General features: G+C 40.8%; 1 protein-coding gene across 4 annotated transcripts in view; it reads left to right on the plus strand.

Annotated features, from left to right (window-relative positions):
- Positions 1-17,100, plus strand: part of mtor (mechanistic target of rapamycin kinase) — a 283,244-nt gene that overhangs the window by 245,787 nt on the left and 20,357 nt on the right. For all 4 annotated transcript variants that reach the window (XM_080215404.1, XM_080215406.1, XM_080215407.1 and 1 more), the window contains 7 exons: positions 5,767-5,863; positions 6,703-6,801; positions 8,798-8,920; positions 12,225-12,407; positions 13,493-13,627; positions 15,017-15,191; positions 16,659-16,794. In XM_080215404.1, coding sequence (XP_080071530.1) covers positions 5,767-5,863; positions 6,703-6,801; positions 8,798-8,920; positions 12,225-12,407; positions 13,493-13,627; positions 15,017-15,191; positions 16,659-16,794 — 948 coding nt within the window. The remainder of the gene's footprint in view (positions 1-5,766; positions 5,864-6,702; positions 6,802-8,797; positions 8,921-12,224; positions 12,408-13,492; positions 13,628-15,016; positions 15,192-16,658; positions 16,795-17,100) is intronic.

Consider the following 17,100-nt stretch of genomic DNA (forward strand, 5'->3'; position numbering starts at 1 on the left):
TGGGTGGAATGGAGAAGGGGGATTTGGGGGGAATGGTATTCTTCAGTGAGTCATCCTGCTGGACAGCGAGTATGTCTGGGCATTTGATGAGAACAGGATTAGGCCTTTGGTTGTAATCTGTTACAGCTCTTCCCAACAGTTCCCATTCATTGACTGCCTGGGTTCATAACATTTCACATGAGCTGCTATTCGTACAGAATAGCATCAGCAAGCATCACTACCTTTAAGAAGAATAAGCTTTACAATGTAGCTAACCTGGGGCATGTTGCTCTCTCTCCAGGGGCTATACTAACCTTGGCGCCCCTGGCTGGATCCCCTCGACTGCTTTCCATCTTCACAAAGCTGTCGTGAACCTCGCCGATGTGACTTCACATCAGCAAGCTTTCAATAGTCTGAGAGGAGATACTGCAGAGGGGAGTGGAGCATTTATACGTACATTAATACATTCAAATGGGGGGACAGGAACCTCGTTACATCACCTATAAGAGGCAAGAAAAATTGAGAAGCATGATCTTGCCAGTGAGAAACGCGATCTTGCTGGCGTGAATCACTTTTCCCAATTCATGCCATATTTTCCTCCAATGTCGCCATTCTTTTCTGATGGCGAATGTGGGCTGAAAATCACCCCTATAATTTTTTTAATATACTTGCATGGAATGTGGATTTGTGGACGAGGCCAGCATTTGTTACCCATTTCTAATTGCCCTTCAGAACATTTAAGAGTCAACCACATTGTTGTGGATCCAGCATCTCAGACTTGATAAGAATAGCAGAATTCTTTTCCTAAAGGGAGGATGGTTTTATGTCACCATTACTAACAGGTAGTTCTCAATCCTCAATTCAAATTTAATTGAATTTAAATACCACCAGCTGTCATTGTGGGATTTGAACCCTTGTCTCAAGAGTATTCGCCTGGGCCTCTGAGTTACTAATCCATTGACATTATCTTCTGCCACCATCTCTCCCATTGAAATTTTTGATAAGAGAGGGGATTAAGGGTTATGGGGAGAGGGCGGGAATGTGGAACTGAGCCACGACAGATCAGCCATGATCTTATTGAATGGCGGGGCAGGCTCGAAGGGCCAGATGGCCTACTCCTGCTCCTATTTCTTATGTTCTTATGTTCTTATGAAATGCGCCAGGCAACACTTGGACACAGCACTGAGTTGTAAGTAAGCCTCCTAATTCTGTCAGGCACCACTTTGAGCACATTTACAAGAATAAATGGCCATAGAAATCTTCATAATTTATTTACAGTGTCACTACAAAGGCCAGCTAGAGCACTACATTTTCCCACAGGTGACTTGCTAATGCCTTGCAGTTGTTTGTTATAGCACTGGCAGAGAAATCATTCCAAGGTGTCAATCCTACCTTGACTCATTTCATCTTGTGTAGACTTGGGGATCTGACAGCAAGCATGAAATTTGAGCAGACCATTTACAAGAATTCTTAAAACTTCCTTTTACTAGAAAGATGTCTGAAGGTTTGAAAAACAAATGGAAAATCTGAGCTTGATTATCACATTGGAAAACTATAAAAGTTGTGCTAACACCAGGTGCTTGGATTAAAATAAAACCTGTTTCCAATCAGCATTGATTGAAAGTCACAGAAAGGAAACTGGCTGATTGAATTAGCAAGCTAAAATATTGAAGCAAGCCAGGCTCAGGAATGCCAAATAGACTACCTAGGGAAAATGCAGACAGAAGATCAGAAATAGGAGCAGGATTAGGCTATAAGACTCCTCAAATCTGCTCTGTTTGGGAGCTAGGCATCCATGCTGGTGGATCCATATGTATGTAAGTTTTTGACAGGAATCTTAGCCTTTGATACTTCAACATTCTACTGTACAGATAAAGTTTAGAATGGACAGTCAGTGCCTTTTGATTTGAAGGATGAGTATAAATAAGGAAAGGCTGACACCTAGTGGCTTCTCTTAATATTCAGTTGAGAAGAGTTAACCCATTCTCCAAATCTTACTAAGAAGCATTGACAGTAAAATATTGGTAAAATGCATTTCCAAGTAGGTTCCTTAGGGTAGGTGTTTTATTATTATTCTCACTGGAAGGCAATTATTTTGTTCCCTGACTAAATAAACTCTTGGAGCAAAAAAACAAATGAGCTTTTACATGTCTTCCAGCCAATATTACCCTGTAGCTCAGTAACTAAAGGCACCAATAACCTGCTAAGGAAGGAAATCATTTAGCCAGAAGTTTATTTTTACATTAATTATAATTCACATTGTGGGTAAATGCACTTCATTCAATTTAAGTATACTTTCAAAATGAAGATTTCTTCACTCTCAAAGTTTATTTATTAGTCAGATGTGAGGCTTATATTAACACTGCAATGAAGTTACTGTGTAATTCCCCTAGCTGCCACACTCCAGTGCCTGTTCGGGTCAATACAGCTGACCAGCACTTCTTTCAGACTGTGGGAGGAAACTGCAGCATCCAGAGGAAGCCCACACATACACGGGGAGAACGTGCAAACTCCACACAGTGACCCAAACCGGGGATCAAACCTGGGTCCCTGGCGCAGTGAGGCAGCAGTGCTTGCCACCATGCCGCCCCACTCTTACTACAGCAATGACATGGATTTGCAGAATTATACAGCTTAGAATGCAGCAACTCAGTCCGTCACATTTGAGCTAATGTCTCTAATGGAATGAACCCATTACTCCAGTTCCCCTGTTATTTTGGTATAGACTATTCACAATAAATATCCACTTCCCTTTTGTTATGCATTGTGCTTCTGCCTCTGACCTGGGAAGTAGACTTTTATTAAAAAATATTCTTGATCTGTTTTTCCAGTGATATTCTTAAATTTAATTGGCCCCCACCACCCCACCCTGCCTTGTTACTGACCTACTGACCAAAGAGAATAATTTTCTTCTTTACCTTTCAAAACAAGCCTTCATAATTTTGAACACATCTTTCAGTTTTCTTGTTAACTGTGGGTTCTAATGAAAGAACGCCACATGAATCGTGGTGCAGACACCATTACGGTTGATGTAATCAATGCTGCCGTGAATGAAATGATGTGGAGATGCCGGCGTTGGACTGGGGTAAACACAGTAAGAAGTCTCACAGCACCAGGTTTAAGTCCAACCGATTTATTTGATAGTAAACACACAAGCTTTTGGGGTTTGCCCCTTCGTCAGGTGAATGGAGAGTTCGGGCCTCAGACAAAATAACAGGGGAATTGGAGTAATGGGTTCATTCCATTAAAGACATTAGCTCAAATGTGATGGACTGAGTTGCTGCATTCTAAGCTGTATAATTCTGCAAATCCATGTCATTGCTATAGTAAGAGTGGGGCAGCATGGTGGCAAGCACTGCTGCCTCACTGCACCAGGGACCCAGGTTCGATTCCCGGTTTGGGTCACTGTGTGGAGTTTGCACGTTCTCAGACAGTTTACAGATTACTGATTTAGAATGCAAGCATAGCAGGTTAGTTGTAAAGACTCACATTCTAATCAGTAATCTGTAAACTGTCTGTGCTTAATATGCTCTGTCTGAGGCCAGAACTCTCCATTCACCTGACGAAGGGGCAAACCTCAAAAGCTTGTGAGTTTACTATCAAATAAATCGGTTGGACTTAAACCTGGTGTTGTGAGACTTCTTACTGTGAATGAAATGATACAGGATCACAGGAAAACCCGGCACACAGGTACCAGGGCTGTGGGACATGAGAAATGTTGAGGTTGGCATGCACAATGGAAAAGTACTAACTTTTAAATTCTTACAACATTTGTATGAGCTTGGTCTGTAGTTAGTTACTTTAACAACATACTGTCCCCTTTCCAAAAATATCCCTTATTGTCTTTTTGATGTTGTCAACAATATTAAGCAACTTTGCATTGCAGCCCATATCCAACTGGAACCAGATTTGTTCCATCCAAACTCATTTTAGAATATTTCAGCCAGCAGTTATAGGAGGATTTCATCCTGTTTATGTACGCTGGATTTGAAACTGAGATCTAAGAGCAGTATGCTGCTGCAGTACACCGCCAACCTTTTGTATTTATTTGCAGATTTGGAAGGTGCTGTGGAAGTGGTGCAAGTTGTTGCAGTGCATCTTGTAGATGGAATACACTGCCAACATTGTGCATCAGTGATGGAGGGTGTGAATGTTTAAGGTGGGGGAGGGGTGCCAGTCAAGTGGCTGCTTTGTCCTGGAAAGAGTCCAATTCCTTGAGTGGTGTTGGAGCTGCTCTCATCCAGGCAATTGAGACTGTTCCATCACACTCCTGACTTGTGCCTTTTGGTTTTGTGGAGTCAGGAAGTGAATTACCATAGGATTCCAAGACTCTGAGCTGCACTTGTAGCCATGGTATATATGTGAATGATGCAGTTCAGTTCCTGGTTAATCGTAATCTCATGATGTTGTTAGTGGGTGATTCAGCAACGATAATGCCTTTGAGTGCCACTTTTCCTTGTTGGAGATGGTCATTGCCTGGTAATTATGTGGCATGAATGTTACTTGCCACTTATCAGCTCAAACCTGAATGTTGTCCAGGTCTTGCTGTATATGAACATGGATTGCTTCAGTAACTTAGAGTCAAGAATTGTGCTGAACATCATACAATCATCAATGAACATCCCCAATACTGACCTTATGATACAAGGAAGGTTATTGATGAAGCAGCTGAAGATGGTGGAGCCCAGGACACTACCCAGAGGAATTCCTGCAAAGATGTCCTGGGACGGAGATGATTCTCCAACCTATGTGTGGCTTCATCCAGTAGAGAGTTACTTACCCACCTGCCACCCTCATTGACTCCAGTTTTGATAGGGCTCCTTAATGCCACACTCAGTCAAATTCTGCCTTGATGTCAAGAGCAATCGCTCTCACCTTACCTCTGGAGCTCAGCTCTTTTGCTCATGTTTGAACTGTGACTGTGATGAGATGAGGAGCTGAGTGACTGGCCTTGGCTGAACCTAAAGTGACCAAGTTATTGCAAAGTAAGTGCTGCTTGATTGCATTGTTGATGACCTTCCATCACTTCACTGATGGTTGGGAATAGACTGATGGGGCAGTAATTGGACAGGTTGGATTTGCTCTGCTTTTTGTGTAGATACGTACTTGAGCAATTTTCCATATTGCTAGCTAGAGGCCAGTATTATAGCTGTACTGGAACACCTTGGCGAGGGGCACAGCAAGTTCTGAAGGACAAGTCTTCCATAGTATTGCTGGAGTATTGTCAAGGCCCGTAGTTTTTGTAGTATCTAGTGCCTTCACCCATTTCGTGATATCATATGGAGTGACTGCAATTGGCTGAAGACAGGGATCCATGATGCTGGGGATCTCAAGAGTTTGCTGAGGTGCATCGTCAACTTAGCGTTTTTGGCTGAAGGATGTTGCAAACTTCAGCCTTGTCTTTTGCACTGATGTGATTGGCTCCCCCGTTATTGAGGAAGGAGACATTTGTGGAGCTTCCTCCTCCAGTGAGTTTTTTAATTGTTCACAGCCATTCATGACTGGATGTGGCAGTACTGCAGAGCTTAGATTTGATTTGTTGTTCCAAGATCTCTCAGCTCTGTTTATCACGTGTTGTTTCTGCTGTTTGGCACACAAGTAGTCCTGTGTTGTAGCTTCTCCAGGTTAACATCTCGTGTTTAGGTATGTCTGGTGCTGTTTCTGGAGTGCCCTGCTGCACTGTTCATTGAACTCTCCAACAAACATTGTGTCCCTTTAATTGTTTCAGCTGCTAAGTTTAAAAAAGTAAAGCAGTTCAGCTGTTATGAATACCTCTTGTTTTTCTAGGGTTCTGACACTCTGGTTTGATTATGGACACTGGCCTGATGTAAACGAAGCTCTCGTTGAGGGGATCAAAACTATTCAAATTGACACCTGGTTACAGGTATGCAACCTCCTGACAGTTCACATATTGACATTAGCTACTTCTACCTCTCTGTCAATCTGCAGCTACAAGTGTCAAAATAATGGTGGTGTATTAGAGAGTGTGGTTCATGTAATAAATTAAAATGTTCTCAGTGCACAGCAGATCCATCAGCATCTGACAAAATGACAGCACTGGTGACAGGTTCCAACTGAAAGATGAACTTGTCACTCTTCCTGTCAAATGCTGAGGGACCTGCTAATCCGGCATTTGAGTTTCCTCTTCATCTGTTGATGAATTGTCATGTTGAGTTCTCATAATTATTTTTCATTAGCATTTGCGCATCTGCGTGGACACTGCTATCACACAGCGGCACGAACCAAAACTGGTGAAAGAAAACAGTGCAGGACTTTGGGTGTCAGTCCTGAAATGAAAATGCCTTAAAATAACTCTGAGGACTAGATTTAATAATTACAAGCATAGCAGCCATGGGTTAACGAGGGGTAAAATCAACCCCATGTTTAATCCTGATCACCACAGAATTAAACCCGCTGGAAAGCGGATAAGTTAATGTCGGGTGAGGATAGAAAGTGAACTGCTTCGTGGGTCATGCAGACTGCTAACACTCACTATCTCACACGTGAAAAAAAGCCAATTGGACAAAATATGGATTGGCTACCATGTTGCCCATGGAACTGCACCCCAGCAAGAGAATTAAAGTGGTGACAAGTGTGGGGCCATAGTTCAGTAGGGAAACGTGTTTAACATGCAGCAAATTTTTGTCTCTTGAATTCAAGTTGTGCATCTTGTCTGTAAGTTGATTTTTTTTTAATAAAATGTCTCACTTCTATTTTCTTCAGGTAATCCCTCAACTCATTGCCAGAATTGACACACCACGTGCCTTAGTGGGGCGACTTATTCACCAGCTGCTGACAGACATTGGTAGATACCATCCCCAGGTAACCAAAGCAACAACTGTTTTCTTTATCTTTCCAAACAATGGCTGCAATGTTAATCTATCTGTAAATTTATCCAAACTTTGCACTTAATTTAAGAAAATAATCTTTGTTAATGTTCCACATGGCAGACTGGTACAAAAACTAAAATCACATGGGATTCAGGTGGGGCTGGCTGGATGATTACAGAACTGGCTTGGTTATAGAAGACAGAGTAGCAGTGGAAGGATGTTTTTCAGACTGGAGATCTGTAGCTAGTGGTGTTCCACAGGGTTCAGTGCTGGGACCTATGTTGTTTGTAGTATATATATAGTATAAGTGATCTGGAGGATAATATGAGTGGTCTGATTAGTAAATTTGCAGATGACACGAAGATTGGTGGAGTTGCTGATAGTGCTGGGGATTGTCAGAGGATACAACAGGAGGTAGATAGATTGGAGACTTGGGCACAGAAATGGCACATGGAGTTTAATCCAGACAAGTGCAAGGTGATGCATTTTAGAGGATCAATCTAGATATGAATTATACTATAAAAAGGCAGAACCCTTAGGAACATTAACATACAGAGGGATCTGGGTGTGCAGGTCCATAGTTCCCTAAAAGTGGCAACACAAGTGGCCAAGGTGATTAAGATGGCATGCTTGTTTTCATCAGCCCGGGGCATTGAGTACAGGAGTTGGGAAATCATGTTGCAGCTATATACAACCTTGGTTAGGCTTCATCTGGAGTATTGCATGAAATTCTGGTCACACATTGTCAGAAGGAGATGGAAGCTTTGGAGAGAGTGCAAAGAAGGTTCACCAGGAAGTTGCCGAGTCTCGAGGGTGTTGGCTATGAGGAGAGGTTGAATAAACTTGGATTGTTTTCGCTGGAATGACAGAGGCTGAGGGGAGACCTGATATTGGTCTACAAAATTATAAGAGGCATAGACAGGGTAGATAGTCAGAGGCTTTTTCCAAGAGTGGAAGTATAAATTACAAGGGGCACAGGTTTAGGGTGAGAGGGGGACAGTTTAAGGGAGATGTGCAGGGGAAGTTTTTCACACAGGGAGTGGTGAGTGCCTGGAACACGTTGCCAGAGCACGTGGTGGAAGCAGGCACAATAACAACATTTAAGAGGCATCTGGATGGTACAGGATAGGGAGCAAATGGAGAGATATGAACTAAGGAAGGGCAGAAAGTTTTTTTTTTAGTTAGGGCATCATGATCAACACAAGCTTGGAGGGCCAAAGGGCCTGTTTCTGTGCTGTATTTTTTGTTCTGTTTTACACCTCACTGTGCCTTTGAAGGTAGATCAGCATTAGATATGATGCTTTCTCAGCAAAATAGGGAAGAGATTTGGTTTTTATGTTTACTTCAACTTTTTGGTATGTTCAACATTAACCTTAACTCACATCTGAATGTAGCTGAAGAAATTTGCCGGACAGTTAATCGTGGTGGACGACACGGTGCCACAGTAGTTAGCACAGCTGTCTCACATTGCTAAAGACCCAGCTTCAGTTCCCAGCTTGGGTCACTGTCTGTGTGGAGTCTGCATATTCTCCCCATGTCTGTGTGGGTTTCCTCCGGGCGTTCCAGTTTCCTCCCACTGTCCGAAAGATGTGCTGGTTAGGTGCATTGGCCATGCTAAATTTTCTCTGTGTACCCAAATAGGTATTGGAGTGTGGCCACTAGGGGATTTTCACAGTAACTTCATTGCAGTGTTAATGTAGGCCTATTTGTAACACAAATAAATAAATTTTAAAACTTTAAACTAGTTTGATGGAGCAATAGTTAGTATCAAACACAAGGTGATCAACTGGGGAGGGCGAATTGCATTCTTTGTACTTTTTTCAGAAGATTATTCTTCTGTCATTATCTTTTTCGATGGATATTTACCCTTTACTAAACTAATGATTTGTAATTTTATCTACTCAGTGATGTATTGCTTTGTATTTAGGGTTGTATTTCCCCTTCTACATTTTGACCATTTAATGATGTACCTTTGGCTTAAACCACAGGCTCTGATTTACCCACTCACTGTAGCATCCAAGTCCACTACACCTGCTCGCCACAGTGCTGCCAATAAAATCCTGAAGAACATGTGTGAGCATAGCAACACGTTGGTACAACAGGCCATGATGGTAAGCGGATGTCTGCACCTTATTTAACAGGGGGTTGGAGAGGAAATCAAATGGTGTTACTGTCTATTCATTACCTTTCAGCAGCTGCTTGCTAAAATTTGAAAACCATCCGTAGGTTCTTTCTCTGAATGTAGTTGATATTTTAAGTGTCACTTTGGTTGACCTTTCCTGAACTGCCTGGATATTCTTGGAGTATGGTGACCAAATTGTACAGAGAATTGGCCATGCCATGTTGCCCTTCCTGGTTCACTGTTTCATTATCACTTCTGTCATTCTGGCCAAATGTCCCAAGATCCATGAGGACTAATGTTATATAAATTCTTATCTCAGTCGAAAATATTGCAAGTGATGAAATAACATTCATTTTATTTCGTCAGATTTCTGCTGAATAAAGGTAAGAGCGCAGTACAATATCCTACAATCTAATATTTCAGTAAATGGCATATCTGGGATTCAGACACTGGTAATAAATCAGATCCAAAGCTCCAATTTTGAAATGAAAGAATAATATTTGTGTAATAAAAGATGATCTATTATCTCAAATATTATACTTACTAAACAAAAGCTGACAGTTCAGATCTATGCGGGTGTTTATGGTCCACACAAACCTCTGTTCAACCTACTTTATCTCGTCCTCTGAATATAACCTTCTATTACTTTGTCCCATTGATGCACTTACAGGGTATTTTCTTAAATGCATCTTTGCTTCCTGCCTCAACTACTCCCACACAGTTACAAGTGCCGTATTCGAACCACTGAGTAAAAATGTTTCTCCTAAAGCATCTTCTTTACATCTACCCTATGAGTGGGGTGGCACACTGGTTAGCACTGCTGCCTCACAGCGCCAGGGGCCCAGGTTCAATTCCGACCTTGGGTCACTGTCGGTGTGGAGTTTGCACATTCTCCCCATGTCTGTATGGGTTACCTTCGAGTGCTCCGGTTTCCTTCCGCAATCCAAAGATCTGCAGGTTAGATGGATTGGCCATGCTAAATTGTCCTTTAGTGTCCCAAGATTCGTAGGTTAGGGAGATTAGCAGGGTAAATACTTGGAGTTACGGGGAACAGGTCTGGGTGGGATTGCTCCTTACTGTCAAGGGGATTATGTGGGGTTACAAAATAGGGCCTGCCTGGGTCGGATTGTTGTTGGTACTGACTCAATGGGCCAAATGGCCTCCTTCTGCACTGAAGGATTCTATGAACCCTTTCATTAATGACCTCTTTGTCATCACCCTTCTGCCTTCTCTTCCCTTGGAAAAAAAAATGTTCAACTTGTTCAGTCTTTCCTGTCCATCGTACCACCAGATACTGTATGTGAGCAAGTTAAATTCAAGTTTACTGGTTTATTTAACTATTGTAGATTCTGTTTTATTTTCTTTAAGCTTCGGGCATCATATAAAGCCCTGAATAGGAGGTAGACAGGTCTGAATTTTAATTTATTATTTAAGAAAGTTGAATTTTGAAGGGAATAAGAAGTCTCCAATGATCTCAGCTGTGTTTTGTGCATAGTTAGAAAGAATAATATTTTAATTGTTGGCATGAGAAGGAGGAGTGCAGAGTATGTTAGACAATATTTTGTCTATATCCCAATCTAATTTTTATTCAAAAGCAAATCATTTGAATTTTGAAAGCAAATAAAGTCTTTGGTGGAAATGGGTACCGGGGAAAAGAGTATCAAACTTTTCATCCCCACTCACTTATTAGGGTAGAAGCTTATGGGTGAAGTTGGTGATGGCAGAGACTGTTCAGGTAACATGATAAACAGACAGTTTAAAGGATACGATAACAAAGTGAGGGAGTAGGAATAACAGTGACAGTGAGAGGAAAGGAAGGGGTAACGAGAAGGCAATGGAGACATGGGAGTTGTGATGGGAGTAGCGAGTGATGGGACCTCACTGTCAAACACCATCTTTTTCCCTGCGAACACCACCTGTCTCCACTTGAGATGTAGCCTGCAGTCATTAGCAACTCCTTTTCTGCCTGAGCATGCCGTACCATACTCCAATGGCCATATTTCCAGATGAAAGGAAAATGGCAGAAGGAGAAATGGAAAATAGCAAGAGATAAACAAAATGAAGAATTGAAGAGAATTAGGACAAGAGCAGATTCCAGATGAGAGTTTGGGCATTGGGCCTCGTGCGGCGGTGAGTGAGCAATCAGTGGCTGGGCCTTGTGAGGCCAGTGACTGACCAGAAGGGGCAGTGAAAGGAGCTACTTTGTTTTAACGTGGGATGACATTCAGGGAATTATGGGGATTGTGCCGTGTGAGTTCAACATTGAAATTCAAAAATGGGTTCTGCAAAAATCACATGGTTAAATAGATTACCCCTGAATGTTTCCTACATGCACTGCTGACAGCATCACAACTACCTTGTTCAAGATTGTAGGCCATGTATCTCTGCTGAAAATGTGTACTTTTTACTGATCTATATTGGAGGGTTAAATGATCATTTAGAGACTCAAAAATGTCCTTGTTTGTATTCTCCAATTTGCCGTGTGCAATGTCACAACTTGTAATAAAACAAAGGTCAGAGCATTATTAAGGCTCTGTTACTGGAACATTTAGCAAGTTCTGTGTTATGACATACAAATCTGAACAGCCCAGATTCATAATATAGCTAGACTGAAATTGAGCAGTTGTAACAACTAGATCTAACGCTGACTTTGGTTGATTATATAATACACTTCATATTTTTGAATTGCATGTCTTGAAGTATTATATCCTTTAAGGGAACTGTAACAATAAATACCTTGTTCAGTAATACGATGCAAAGTTTAACTTGCAATTTTTTTAAGTTCCTGTATTTAGACATAGGTACAGTGTCTCATATCTAATCATCAATAAACTACAATCCAGAAACACCAGACTTTTTTTTAAGCAACCATGCGTGAAGTTTAATTATTGGATGTGTAAAATAGCTGACTGTTTGTTGGGCTAGGTCAGGGGACTCCAAACTATGGCCCACGGGCCGCATCAGGATCGGAGTTTGGAGACCGCTGGGCTAGGTGCTGGATTGATGTGATGGTGTGCTGATCAGTTGTAAACTTTGCATGCCTGTGTTTTCCTGTACTCCAAGTGACCCAACTAGAAAACCAGCATGATCCAAAGCTCTGTATGGAGTCAGTCCTGAGGTACCAGTTTGGAGACACTACCTGTATGGCACGAAAGGTTTATTGGCTATCGTAGTTCAACACCTATATCATCACCAATAAATATTGAACTTATTGAATGTTTATTTGATCCTACTGATTTGCTTTGTGTCTGTATAATAGCAGAGTTTCCAAAAACAGATTGTTTTCATTTCAGGTGAGTGAGGAACTTATCCGGGTTGCTATTCTGTGGCATGAAATGTGGCATGAAGGCTTGGAGGAGGCATCAAGACTTTATTTTGGAGAGCGAAATGTGAAAGGAATGTTTGCTGTTCTTGAACCTCTACACGCCATGATGGAGCGGGGTCCTCAAACTCTCAAAGAAACCTCCTTCAACCAGGTACAAGCCAAAACCACAGCTACCCTTCATCATGGAATTATACTGAAGCCATTCCAAACCAGTGTAGGTCTATTAATAAACAAACTCTTGTCACTGGTGGCACTGCAAAATAGGTGAATTGGCCTTGTAGCTGTCTCCCTCAGTAGAATCTCAAATGCATCACATCCCCTGAAAACAGCACACAGGAACATTAAAGCTTTCTCCTCTTGAAAGAAACAAGCAAAAACAATATTCCAAAGCACACCTCCAATACGTGTCTTAAAGCAGTTACAGAAACTATTCCATTTGAAGTTAAGTATACTTAATCCAACAATTTGGATCGACCTGTATTTTCCTTTCAATAAATGTTTCAGTAAAGCTTTAGGCAAACCATTTGGTTACAACTGAGTTCACTTGTCAAGTGTTTTTATTGTTTAAGTCATTATCTCCTAAATGAGTCATTCGCAAGAGCAGAAGGCAAACAGGTATTTATTTTTAAATTTTATTGTTTCACTATTGGCTGGTCAGCTGCTTGACTCCGTTACATCATAAGTTGTCCCTTTGAACATTGGAAAAGCAACAAAGGATGCCTCCTGTTCTTGTACTAATGACTATTCATAATAAAATACTGGACAAGGTTAAAGGAAGATGTGAGACAGGTATTTAAATAATGAAAGAGATGATAATAGTGAGTACAGTTGAGGGATTTTGTACATCACTCTGATCGGAGAACTAAGGAAATCTGAGTGAATTATGGTTTTTGGTAGTAACTCCTTCTCATTAACCTAAGATAGCTGCCACCTGCTGGAGTAAATGCTACCTTGGTTGCATGGCCTTTAAATTGAAGAGAACAGATTCCTAATGGAGGGATGGAGATTGGTGCATGGAATGGAGGAAGGAACAGTAAATTGTTTGGAGTAATTGACAGATCAAAGAGAAAAATGGCTTGAGCTGGATACATTGAGTGACTTGATGTTGCTTCGTATTTTCTTGGATAATAGCAATATTATAGTATAAAACTAAGATGTTTAGCAAAAACATCTGTAGTTGGACGAATCTTTTGCTTTATTTGGGATTCAGCTGACACGCATCAAATTTATCCTCAGGCTTACGGCAGGGATTTGATGGAAGCACAGGAATGGTGCCGAAAGTATATGAGATCCGGCAATGTGAAGGACCTAACCCAAGCTTGGGATCTGTATTATCATGTGTTCCGACGCATTTCGAAACAACTTCCACAGGTTGGTGTTCTGCTTTCATGATGAGTGTTACTTTTTTTCAATGTAAACAGATTAATTATGCACAACGATTGGTGAAACAGTAACGCAAATTCTTTATTTGAAAGTAAGATTATATACAGATCGAGTTAACTGGGAGACTATTGTATATATGTCTGACCTTGACCACTGCTGCTTGCAGTCTATCCTAAAATCTTGGGACTAATTCATCATATCCAGTTGAAGTGGTAATGAGTAACAGTAGTTTAAGATATGCTCTCTTAAAGGTGCTTACACATCATATCTCAACAATAAATATCTTCATGCTTTTGTACATAAAATTAACAGAAAAAGTATCAATCAAGTAGCATTTGGATCAATAGTGACAAATTTCCTTTGGTTTATAAACCATCTGAAATGTGTTCTAGCAGAATATTTGCACTTTAGGGTTTGACACTAGTCGAGCAAGAAAATACATTTAAAACAACTCAGTGTGTAGGAAGTGTAATGAACGTTGCTGTCATGTGACAGCAGATTTCAAAACTGCAAACAATCTTAACCAAATTTCAAAGTTCGGCAAGTTTATTATGTAGCTTACCAATCCGCTACAATTGTGTGTGCAAAAACTGCTGAATTTAGCATTTTTATAATGGTTGTGTTAAAGAAACAAAGTCATTGTGCATCAAAACCACCCAGAATTTAAATGACACAAAAAAATGAAAATGCTGCAAACCTCAGCAGGTCTGGCAGCATAATAAAGTTGACATTTAAAATCCAAACAACTCTTCTTCAGAGTTAGAGAGAGCGGGAAACGTGATGGATTATACATTGTGTAAGAGGGAGCTGGAGTAGAGTAGAAGGTCAGTGATTGGGAGGTAGGAGAGATTGCATCAAAGATATGTAGGTCACAAGACAGAGGAAGCATTAATGGCAGAAGGTGGCGGGGGGAGAAAGTGCAGGTGTCATTGGGACAAAAAGTGCTTTTGATATAAACGTTCCAATGCAATAACTCTGGTCAATGGGAAATTAAATGTCATATTGGTGAAATGAAACGAACCAGTTTCTGAATGTCACTGAGGGACATTGTTGGGGTTTATCCTGAACCTGTGCTCTGATCTGATCTGAAACTGTTCTATGTTAACACAAAAATGGAAAGTGCTACCATCATTCACTGCAGTGAATACAAATTATAATTAGTCCCAAAAAACACATTTTCAATGCAAAGTAGTTTGGACAGATGAGTAAACAGGTGATGGTCATTTTGGATGTTTTTCCTGAAAGGTGCCAGAACAAAATTGTTGGTAATAAATCCTGTATTTTACTCGTGTATTTAATTGTATCATTAATTCTATCCATTTAAGCAAATGTTTTAAGCAATTATAGAAATGGAATGTGCTTTGTATCTTTTTGCAGCTCACCTCACTTGAACTCCAGTATGTATCACCCAAGTTGCTGATGTGTCGTGACTTAGAATTGGCAGTACCAGGAACTTATGATCCCAACCAACCAATCATCCGGATTCAATCAATAGCTCCCTCACTTCAGGTCATAACCTCCAAACAGCGACCAAGGAAGCTGACCATCATGGGTAAGAAAAATACGCTTTGCAAATAACCAGTTTCAATTTTATTTTGGTTATATCCTTCTAAATGTGAATAGTTTAAAAACATATACATATGATCCATCATCTACTATTTCTTTGAATCAAGACATCAAAGGAAGACACAAACATTGCCAGGGTTTTAAAACAATAGGTGATATAAATTTAAACCAAGCTGAGTTCTTAGAAACATGGGCTTCTTTATTACCCCCACCATGATGGCTGGGAGAGATACAGGATTAGAATGAATAAACGGAGAACATAACACCAATCTACTGTATATATCCCATTGCTGTTTTTACAGCGATGCATTTCAGAGTGCAGTACCCACTTTGGAGAGACGAACACTTAATTAGCATATTTAAATCTGACTTCCATGGTGCAATTAAAAACCCTGTTTTAAATTTCACAATTGTTGTGAGGGTTTCCCAGGCATCAAGAAACTAGACAATGAAAGAGTTGATGATTTGTGGGCCAGAAGGAGCAAGATTGCTCCCGGCAGATCCCTGAAGGAAGGCTTTGATCTCCCTGTTGATCATGGTCTCTCTCTCCCTCCATGTTCCCCCATCCCTGATCCATTGCGATCTTCAATGGCTTCTTCCCCTCCAGCAGCTTGTGACCAAATCTCAATTGCCAAGCAACTCCGGTACTATGATGACCTCTCCTGGGCTGTCAGGTTAGTTGGCTGCCATCCAGACAATGAAAGAAACAAAATGGGGTTCTGCCATTAAAATCAGTAGATCCTCTGTGTACCCAGCTTCCCGGTTTCTTCAGCCTTTATTGGGCCTCAATACACTCCCATAAATATCAGGGTTATGGAGAAAAGGATAGAGAAAGTCCACTGATCCTGGTAAAAATGATTATGCAATATGGACAATGCAGTGACTTGATTTCAAAATAGACTGCTTGTAGTGGAGAGAAAGAGTATGTAGAATTGCATATTTGGAGCTAAAGAGAAGAAAGTTTATGAGCAGTTCCAACTGCAGTGTATAAAATAGAAACAGACAAAAAGGATCAGAGCAGAAGGTAGGAGGAGAGGGAGGGATTTGCTAGTAGGCGATGAGCTCTGTAATCTTTAAATATTGGAACAGCATAACCCTGATATCAAAGTACGGAAAATCAGTTTGTCAGTCATTTTACTTTCAGAGCTAAAGCCCTTACTTCCTTTGTGCAGGGCACAAAGCCAGGGAAGCTATGGGGTTTTGAGATTGAAGGAAGGGAGCTAACAGAAACAGCACAGTTGTCAACAAGCTTTTCTCACAGCTGACCAACAACAAATCAATATTGCAGCTATTACTGGGTGTTTGTATTCTGCCATTTAGCAAAATGAAGGTTTTGTCTAAAATATTAGCCAGTCCAAACAAATCCTGATTCTCTACAAAGCTGTAAAAAATGTGACGTATAGGTTTCTTCCCCTAACTCAACTTTAACAGAATTTTATTTGTGTCCCTGTAGGAAGTAATAGCCATGAATTCATGTTCTTGCTAAAGGGCCATGAAGACTTGCGTCAGGACGAGAGGGTGATGCAGCTTTTTGGATTGGTGAATACCTTGCTGGCAAATGACCCAGCATCTCTTCGGAAAAACCTCAGGTAGCGAAATGTGTTGGTGTCAATATCCAAAAGCACGTAGCTAAGAGAATCCCTTCTCTTATTATGATCATTGTGGAGCTCAGGACAGGCAGGCAAAATAATTGGTAGAAATAGGTGTAGTAAGTAGCCTAAAGATTATGGCATTGGATCAAGCAACCCAGAGGTCATCAGTTTAAGCCACATATTTGTAAACAATAACAACAAAGTTTAATAAAATAACACCAAGGAAACATCAGCCCAATTGAAACAACAAAGCTCACTTCGTAAATGCTGCTGGGACCTGATGCTCACGTTGGGAGAGCTATG

Source organism: Carcharhinus amblyrhynchos, chromosome 30 (genome assembly GCF_965287045.1).
Source record: "Carcharhinus amblyrhynchos chromosome 30, sCarAmb.v2.hapA, whole genome shotgun sequence".
In the NCBI taxonomy this organism is placed as follows: Eukaryota; Metazoa; Chordata; class Chondrichthyes; order Carcharhiniformes; family Carcharhinidae; genus Carcharhinus; species Carcharhinus amblyrhynchos.